General features: G+C 62.3%; 1 protein-coding gene across 7 annotated transcripts in view; it reads left to right on the top strand.

Annotated features, from left to right (window-relative positions):
• Window positions 1-554: 554 nt before the first annotated feature.
• Window positions 555-9,620, top strand: part of RIMBP2 (RIMS binding protein 2) — a 72,015-nt gene continuing 62,949 nt past the window's right edge. For 5 of the 7 annotated variants that reach the window (XM_047093199.1, XM_047093196.1, XM_047093201.1 and 2 more), the window contains exons 1-2: window positions 558-659; window positions 8,095-8,145. In XM_047093199.1, the coding sequence (XP_046949155.1) occupies window positions 558-659; window positions 8,095-8,145 (153 nt within the window). Of the gene's footprint in view, window positions 660-8,094; window positions 8,146-9,593; window positions 9,615-9,620 lie in introns of all 7 variants that reach the window. The other 2 variants (XM_047093195.1, XM_047093202.1) reach the window with 2 other exon arrangements.

The raw sequence follows: 9,620 nt of genomic DNA, 5'->3' as shown, positions 1-9,620 counted from the left end.
GCGTGCTGCCCCTTTACTGCCCCGAAATGCAGAGGCGCGTCTGCACCGCCACCGCGGTATCTGTGCTGTCCGCACAGGCACCTGCCAGAGATGCTTGGAAAGTTCCAGCAGCTGGGAGGAGGCCAGTGTGGCTTCACCAGCAGACAGTGCCCAAACCCGAGATTCCCAGGCTCCCTCGAGCCTGGCTTGAACCCCGGACGGCCACTTGCCAGCTGAGTGATGAGCGAGGACAGCCTCCCCGTGCCTCAGTTTCCCCCGTGTAGAATGGGGCCCGTGATAGTGCCCGTCTCCTAGAAGATTAGGAGGATTACAGGGCCCACGTCACCCTAAAAGGCTCAGAACCAGACCCACCGTGGCGGCAGAGATCTCTAACCCCTGGCTGTCGCTCACGGGAGACGGGGGAGGAATTCGCCTCAGCTCGCGCGCCCATGGCATCTGAAAGAGAAGGGAGGGCAGGGGGGAGGGCTTGTTGGCATCCCAGGAAGGGGAGGGGGCCGGGACAGCCAGAGCGGGACTCCCAGCCCCCGCCCCGACCTCACCCTGTCCCCCTGCAGCACATGCGCGAGGCCGCGGAACGCCGGCAGCAGCTGGAGCTGGAGCATGAGCAGGCCCTGGCCGTTCTCCACGCCAAACAGCAGGAGATCGACCTGCTGCAGAAGGTGAGCGGAGGGCGCGCCCGGGGCGGGGGGCGCAGGGGGCGGGGGGCGGGGGGGCTGCCCACCCGAGTCTCCCTCCCGGGCCGGCAGAGAGCGGCTCCCCTCCTTCCCGCTGCGGGGATGTCTCGGGCATCTGTACTCCCGAGTGACCCGGGTTCCCGTGCTTGCCCGCGAACACGCGATGCTGGCGGGCTTGTGGGGAAAAGCACGCTCCCGTGGCGGCTGCGGGTGTGAGTGGTTTCAGCCTTGGGCACGAGCAGCCTGCCAGCGGCGGTGATCTTGACCCTGCGACCTTCCGTTCAGGCAGAATGCCCTGTTCAAGTCCGTTTGTTTGTTTTGTCCGCACTGCTGTGTGGGCTGCGGGTGGGGAACCCCCCTCCGAGGGCGGGGGTTTGCACTGTGGTACACCCGGACCGCGGACCAGGACGGCGTCATCTTGAAAGGAGTAATTCAGGTTTACATCCGCTGCGTTGGGGACAGTTTTGTGATGTGTCTGTCGTTAACTGAGCAAACCAAGTCTCAGGGCAATATTTACAGCATGGTCTTATTAGCAGAGGAAGAGAGAGGGAGAGAGCACAAAGACGGAAGAGGAGAGGTTAAGAAACGAAGAGGAAAAAGAAAAAACAAGGGAGGACTGAGCAGATCGGGGGGGGGGGCGTCCCCGCCTCATCTCCGTCACTGGCGATGGTCCTCGTGTCTCTCTCCACGTGGGGCTTGGGGTCCCAGGGCTGGGTCTCGTTTCCTTCCCGAGGCCCCGTGTCCCACCCGGCCGGCGATGGGAAGGAATCTGCCGGCACGGCCTCTCCCCGCGGAGCCTGGGAGCGTGCTTCGCACCAGGTGGGGAACTCCCGAGGCCGCTTCTCCACTCGTTTTTTGGGACTGCGTGTCGAGGATAGACGTCACGAAGCCGGTGCTGATGGGGACGGTCAGCCGTACTGCCTGCCGTGATACGTTGGCCGGCGCACTGAGAAGCGACGTCGCGTCACACGCCGTCCAGAAAGGTATCGCTCGTGGGCGTCCGGGCAGCGACATTGCCCTCTCCTTTGCTCTCCGCACGGAAGGGACTTTGGGTGCCCGGACACAGCTGCCCTGCTGGCACCTGCTCCCCGCGGCCCCGGAAGCCGCAGCCCCGGCCTGGCGCCTCCTGCACACACAGGGAGCCTGCGGAAACACAGACATCCTGCCAGGAGGGCGACAGGTCGCTTTTTCTCAGCAGCGCATTCTCCAGGAGCCTGGAGTTTTATTTGCGAAGCATCTGATGCCAGGGAACGTGCACCAGAGCCGGTCCTGTTATTCCTCTTGCCCGGCACCTCGTCCGCGTTCCTGTGTCCTTCCCCTGCATTCATCTCAGTCTCTATTTTGGACCCACTGATGCCTCACCGGTGGTGGGAGCAGAGGAGGAGAAACTCGTGCAAAGCACGGTACGGATTTTGTAACTTCCTACCGCTCTGAGTGTTAGAGCATTTGAAGAGCAAGGTCTTGAGGGCAGGGCTCCGGGCAGGGCCCCACCAGCGTGAAGCTTAGGTCAGTGGGAGGCATGGGTCGTATGAGTGCTCGGGTCCCCTGTGCCCGGGGAAGGAGGCCCCAGGAGGACACAGGTCATGCCCGGCAGGCAGGGGGTGCGTCCCTGGCAGGTGCCACCGAGCCCCGGGTGCTCTGCAGGAGCTTGACCTCATTCCGAGGCAGAGGGTTGAGGCAGGGGTTAGCGGGTCTGATGCACCCTCCTCGAGCATCGCGCTGGGGATTGGTGTGTGGAGAGGCAGGGAGGCCCGTCAGCCGCGGCCATGAAGCCTGGTGTCCGGGACTGGGGCAGCAGGTGCAGAGGGGACACGCAGACACATCCCAGTACCAATCAGGAGGGTGACCGGTCTGCTCATGGGCCGTGGTAGGAGGGGGAGGGGCGTGCGGGGATGTCCAGGCTGGTCTGGGCCCGTTGGGCTTCAGACATCGGTGTGGATCTGGAGAGAAACTGCCGTGGCTGATGTGGTTCTGGACGTGCTGAGACCCAGGCTCAGGTGCATCGCGATGGGAGGAGGGGCTCCGGGTTGTACGTGGAGGAACAGCCGTGGACGTCGTGACGCCCTCAGGTGACCCATCATCCGTGTTTTCATTTTCTGGGAAAAAGACCGTTGAGGGGGCATTTCCTCTCCACGTAAACATCGCAGGGCCGCAAAGACCTGTGGACAGGCTGGGCCAGTGTCGGGGGCGGGGAGGGGGGCCACCGGGGCTGGGAAGTCGCGGGGTCACATGTCACAGGAATGAGAAAGGGCTAAGGAAGCAAATGGCGTCTCTACCCTAAAGGAGGCCGGGGACGGTGTTTAACAAGAGTGATCTCGGTTCGAGCCTGTCACGACCGTACAGTGTGTACCGTCATCATCCCATTTCGGAATCGAGGAAGTTGAACTCCGTAGAGGTCAAGGAACTTGCCAGATGCCGTACGGCTCGTAAGCAGTACAAACGATTTGCGCTGAACCTGCCAGGGCCGGATGCTGCCCCGTGAGGCTCAGGGCCGACTGAGGTCTGGCTCTTGTCCCCCTTCCGCAGTAAGAGTACCAGAACCATCCGCGGTCAAGGCTGAGTCCCGGGAGACAGCAGAGTGGTTTGGGTGTCCTGTCTGACTACAGCTCCCCACCGGACCCCCACCTTCCTCTTGCCGATGAAGTGGCTCTCGCTGTCACCCACAGAGGGACGTCGTGCCAAGGGCCGGTCCTCGGTCCTCGTCCTCTCTGACCCGGAGCAGTTTTGGGTGGTCCGTCCCTCCCTGCTCCAGGACACCACCCTCTCTGGTCATCTTCCGTCCACGCGGATCCCCCATAAACGTCCCGGGTATTCCCCACAACTCGGCCCGCAGACCACATCTCCTCTCCCGTCTACGCTGGCTCCCGGGGCGACCCCGTCTGGTCCCGGGGGTCTCAGTACTGACTGTGTGTCAGCTGCCGCACTGGCTCTCCGCGCTGGCTTGTGAACCCGCTGCCTTCATCCAGCCCTCCTTCTGACCCCTCGGTGCCTCGGCGCAGATTCCAAGGTGAACGGCGGCCGTGGCAGGACCTGCTCTTCACCTGCCCTGCCCGGCTCTGCAGATGGCGGGGTGTCCTTTTGTGCACGGCCTTGCCTTTTCCCTGGAGTTAGTTGGCTCTTTCTGTTGGTCTGCTTAGTCCTGTGTGTCCGCGCCTCCCTCTCCCCCAGACTCTGTGACAGAGCTGCCAAAGTCTCTCGGGATGGCCACCCGTGGGGAGGCGCTGACCCCACGCGCCCCAGGAGTCCCCTGCCTGGAGCCCCAGCCTCCCTCCACCCACACCGGTTTCTCCCGGGGATGCAGAGCTGGGCCGGGGCCGCCCTTCACACCTGTCTCTGTCGGATGGCCTGCTGTCCTGGATCCTGCCGTGTCCCTTTCTTTGCTGGGCAGCACGTGCCGGGGGAGGCAGGCGTATCACTTCCCTGGAAACACGGCGGTGCCTGGAGGCTCACGCGTGGCTTCAGCCTCACCTCTGGCGGGGACCCGGGACCCACACCTTCCCCGGGGTGCCTCCCTCCCCCTGGAAGCTCAGCTCCTCCATCTGCCCAACGCGGTGCTCGAGAGAAGGAAGCGGAAACGTTGTCGAATCAACAAAAGCGAGATTCAAGTGCCCAAGACTGTCGGAGTGAGAATCTGGGTACGGTAAGGCCATCCGGCCGGCCCGTGGCTCTGGTAGCTGGGTGGAGGCAGACTCTAAAAATACAAAAGGCGGCCGAGCAGGGCACAGCCCCGTCTCTGGGCAGCCCGGGGCCTGGGCTGGGCTGTGGGACACCTGTCCTGGAAATCAGGGGGCCGAGAGCTCAGTCCAGAATCCTTGCTTTCATCCATTCCACGAACAATTCAGGAATCATCAAGCACCTTGCGTCGGTGATGTTTCAGGGGCTAGAGACACACTAGTGAGGGAGGCAGGGTGTGAAGAGGCCAGGGACAGCGACACTGAACGTTCTAAATGTGCAAAGTCCTGTTGTGCGTGGATGATGGAGGACCGCCGACTGACCCTGACCCACTGCCCGGGAGGCCTGCTCGCCTCTCCTGAGTTCCGGCTCCCGGCCTCCTCGTCTCCCGCGACCCCTGCTTCCCTTGTCAGGCTGCGGCCACGCTGGCCTCTCTGTTCTTGGCCACACCAGATCGGCCCCCTCTCGGATCTCCGCCTGGGATGCCTGGTCCCCGGATGGTGCAGAGCTGGCTTACCTTTGTGCCTGAAGTGTCTGCCCTGCCAACTTGCCTGAAACGGGCTCCCCTCCCTGCCCCCGCCCCCACGGAGCGATGTGTCGTTTGCTCGCTGCCGTAGACTTGCCGATCGTCTGTCTCCAGAGAGGAGCGTCTGCACTCCCAGGACACCGCCCCGCACGTAGCAGGTGCTCAGCAAACATGGCCAGCGAGGCGCCGAAGGCACTGGACGGGGAAAGAGCCGTGATCCGTAAACGCCTGTGGAAGGGATTGCTGAGACGTGGCTCCACCCTCCCCACGACCCGTGAGCGTCGGTCCCCCAGAGGTCTGGTTCCCAGACCCCGAGCCCTGTCTAGGTGACCGGCGCCCAGACCCCAGCCTCTCTGCTGCTTCAGACTTTGGAATTCTTGTGCAGGGGACGTCCTTGCCTGATTACAGTAGCCGTGACGATAGTCTGAGGGCTTTTCCGTATTTAAAATTCATCTGTAGACCTGACCGATTTTCCTGTGGTTCAGAGCTGCTCCCACGTGCGAAACGGTGGCTTTCCCCGCGCTGTCACCGATTGTGCCGTGAGAGAGGCTGAGCCCACCACGCGCGTCGTGACCCGTGCTGTGCCTACGGTCCGAGTGCTTTTCCTGGATGCTTGGGATCTCGCTGTTGTGGATGACAGAGGACCACAGACTGACTCTGACCCTGCGTTCAGTCAGTGGGGCCCCTGCTCCAGTCCCGTGTGCTCCCGCAGTGCACGCGCGGGGTTCCCGTGTCTGTTCATCTGCTTCCTCAGCTCGGATGTGAGGCTCCTTGTAGCCCCCAGCCCGGTTCCATGACTGCCGGCCCCTTGTCCGCAGCACCCGCGGTGCCCTCACCTGCCACATCCTCACCAGCACCCGCCAGTCGCCACAGTGACTGGACGTCAGGTGCGCGGTCCGTCCCAGCCCAGGGTCCAGACCTCGACCTCGGCACGTCCGCACCTCTGTGCCTCCCTCGAAGCCAGCGCGCGTGCCGCCGTGAGAGCCTACTGCCCTGGATGCTCGGTCCGCGGGACGACAGCCCCCTTCCTCTGACAGCGGGCCCCTGGGCCCCTCTCCAGAGTCACCATGTTCTGTAGGAGACGGTGCCTGCGTGAAGGTCGCAGCTTCCCCGCAAGCTCACGGTGGCCCCGAAATGAGCTTCGCTTAAGCTGCTGCTTAGATGTTTTGAGAATTCAACGCTGCCAATTTTAACTGTTAATTTTAACAATCTATTCTGATTGCCCAAATGGCCCAGCTCGCGATAGCCTATGAAAACGAACTCCTGATTCTCTCTCGAAGCCGGAAACCGAGTCATTACCGCAAACTTGGCGGAGTTTTCACAGACCGCCTTGGGGTTTTTTGTTATTTTTCATCCTGCCAGTTGGAAACTATCTTTGACTCAAGTGGCTCAACGGTGGGGTTATTTATATAATCTCTGTACGTTCTCCGGATGGCTGTCTCTTTTACCCTGTTTTGTTATTTATCGTGGCTCTCGTTTCTGCCTTGAAAGGAACGGTTTTCAGCACTCTGAAGATTGCACCGAATTCAAAAACAGTGTAATTAATCCGGGAGTCTGTTCGCTGCCCCAGCTCTTGAAGCCCCTCCTGGGGCCTTGGCGCCCACGAGGTGCCTGTGGGTGGAGTCGGCAGGAACCGCAGGCTGCCTCATGGCGTCCGACGTGCCGGGAAGCCGGGCTCCCGCCTCCTCCCGAGAGGCTGTTGAGAGAACACTGTCTGGATTCCTTGAGATGTTGGGTGGCCCATCCCCATTTACTCTGCCGGCGCCTGGAGATGACGTTGCTCTAGAACCGAGAGCTCTGGATGTGAATCTCAGTTGAACACATGGATCCTTCACTAGTGCTCGAAATTCTGAGGCAGGTGCCTGTAGTGGCGGGAGATGAACCTCTCCAAAGACCCACTTCTCGGTTCCTTTGGGAATGAACCCAGTGCGAGGGGGCATCCGTGCGGCCACAGCGGGTGGGGACAGGCGTTCCCTCCCGGTGTGGGATTCAGCCTCGGGCTCTCACCGAACCTCAGTGCTTCCAGCTTTAAAGCGGGAAATGTTGTATTCTCAAACGGCTGATGGTTGCGTCCCTTAGGACTCTTGGTTTTGAGGGACAGAAAACAGAAAGGGAATCTTAGTCGAACACGCAGCCGAGATGGGCTTCAGACGCGGCTGGATCCAGCACGCTCCTGCCTTTGCTCTCCTCTGCGCTGGCTTCATTTTCGACGTCCAGCTGGAGGCCACCGGCTGCTGCAGCCTCGCCCCTCATGTTGGCCCGACAGCTGTGGCGCTCCACACTGTCCTTGACTCCAGCTCGGGTCCAGCAGGCCTGGAGTGTCTGTCCCCTCTCCCCCAGCATCCCCAGGCAAGGCGTCTTTGCTGTAACCTGGCTGCACACCTGCTCTTAAACAACCAGTGGCGTCCAGAGCCGTTATGCTCACGGTCCGGGGGCTGTGGCCCCAGAGCACTCAGGACCCTTCCTAGGAGAGGGGGCCGTGAGTGCCGGGCAGGCAGGCGGCAGACATTCGCTGGCATCGCGAGGCCAGACCCGGGTCCGGAGGGGACGAGGGACGATCACGTTACGCTTCGGTTTTGCGTGAACTCCCCACTTGGCTCAGGCAGCAGCCGTCCTGGGAAACTGGTTTAGTGAAACTCGTAACATTTCTCATTCTGTGAAGCAGATGGCTCTGCTTCAAGTAATTTGAGGAGGCCGCCCCCGCCATAGGCTGAGCCGCCGGGAGCCTGCCAGATGCCCGGGGCCCCCGTCTCTGCCTGTCCTTGGGGCCCGGGGACATTGTAGCTGACCTTCAGCTACCTGCGGGTCAAGTCTGCATGACGCTGAGGGCAGTGAAGGGCAGTGAAGGGCATCTGGGGAGACGGTGATGCCATCCGAGGTGTCAGGCCGGGTTGTCCTGCTCTCCTGGGTCCGGCCACCTTTCGCGTGTGGCCGCCTGCCAGCACCGGGGCCTTCGCCCTGTGCTCCGTCCGGCCCGTCCCTTCATTGCCAGATCGGGGCACGCTTTCTGGTTTTTCCGAAGAGCATCACGGCCGGCCAGAATGCCTTCCGTCTTTTCCGGAGGCGAGAGAACTCAAAACCGACCTAGCTCCTCACAACTGGGGGGGCTTCTTCGGGGGGAAAAGGCAGTGACTCGTGCCTTAATGATCCAGACATCGATCGGAGGGTCTTTTCTTTCCCCTGCTTTAAGCCTTGCCTCCTTTCTCTTTTTGCCGTAAAAAGGCTCAGGTTGAAGCTAAGAAGAAGCACGAAGGCGCCGTGCAGCTGCTAGAGGTGAGTGCCGCGGTCAGCCGGCTGCCTTCGGGGGCGGGCGGGCTCGGGGACAGGCATGTGCGCTCACGCCTCCCAGAAGCGGGCGACGGCTCCGAGCACCCGCTGGGAGCCGGTCAGTAGCGCTGTGCACCTGTCCCTGCGTGGGGTCCGCACGCACAAGCGGGCTGAAGCCACGTCCCCGCGGCCACGCCGCCCGCCTCGGAGCCGGGGGCCTCAGATGTGACCTGCTGTCCCCTGCGGGTGCCTCTCGGGTGGCACGTAAGGAGGATGAGGTCGCTCTCGCACGCGGGAGTAAGGAGAGAGAGCAGGTGGGCCACTCCCCTGGGCGCCCTGCCCGCAGGTGAATTGTGCAGGGCACACTTTAGGGGACGGCGCTGATCCTGGGGAAGCGTTCGGCAGGTGGTATCTGGGGAGGCATTTGCAGAGCTAGGACGGGGACGACGTAGGGGATGAAAGCGGTGACCGGCATCCGAGGTGCCGCCTCAGCACCGCCCCCGGTGAACGCGGCGTGGGGGCCTCTCTGCAGCCGGTCCTGCTGGCGCCGGGGGGCTCGGCAGCGAGGTGTGCAAAGTCCCACCCGCGTGGGGTCCTGGGAGGAGTGACCGCACCTCTGTCCCTCGCGTGGAGCCCCACGGCTCCCCAGGAGTGGCGGATGGGCGGGTCTGGACGGAACTCAGACTCCCCCCGAGGCCCAGCCACCTGCACGCTCTGTGCGTGATAAATGGGAGTAAGGACCACGCCAGGCCTCCCGCCTGCGCGGACAGAGGTCAGACAGTTAGCGACCCCCTCGCTGCTGCAGACGCACGGGCGTGGGTGACGTCGGGCCTGCCATCCCCAGGTACGGGACGCGGCTGTCCCCCGAGATGACCTCGTCCTTCACCCACAGGGGACCAGCGGCCACGGACAACCGCGTGCACACCTCTTACATCTCTCATGTTGCCTTTCAACGTCTATTCCTCCCGCAGGGAAAGGTTGCTTCGCTACCATCACGTGTGTTAGAGTTGATTTTTTGAGAGCGTCCATTAGCTAACGAGTATCTGGAGGGGTGAGTGTGACGAATGGCAGTGGGAGATACACAACCTGAGAGAATGGACACAGACCCCAAGTGGCCATGCTGCGCCCTGACAGATGATCTCCGCCCCTGCCTGAACACCCCCCCCCCCCCCCCCGCTGCCATTCACATCATCTCCTGGCCGCAGGTCTGCTTCCTCTGCCGTCACCCGGAGCCCGCTGATTTCATGTCTCTTGTTCTAACCCGCATTTGGAGCTGCCCGCCGAGGCCCCGCCACCCGGCGCCGGTGGCCGTGCATGCTTTGGGATGTGGTAGCATCGTAACGTGCTTTGGGTTTAACGAATGGAAAAGGCCGTGCAGATGTGCTGAGAATCCTCTGTCTTCTTTTGTTCACAACACCTTCCTGTGATTGTGTCCTGCTTTGCGCTCCGCCCAGAACGCCTTGGACAGCATGCAGGTATTT

Source organism: Lynx rufus, unplaced genomic scaffold (genome assembly GCF_022079265.1).
Source record: "Lynx rufus isolate CCGP_SWC_20201006 ecotype Redwood Valley unplaced genomic scaffold, mLynRuf1.p SCAF_33, whole genome shotgun sequence".
NCBI classification, from domain to species: domain Eukaryota; kingdom Metazoa; phylum Chordata; class Mammalia; order Carnivora; family Felidae; genus Lynx; species Lynx rufus.
Note: the sequence above shows the minus strand (reverse complement) of the source record. Positions and strands in the feature narration are given on the sequence as shown.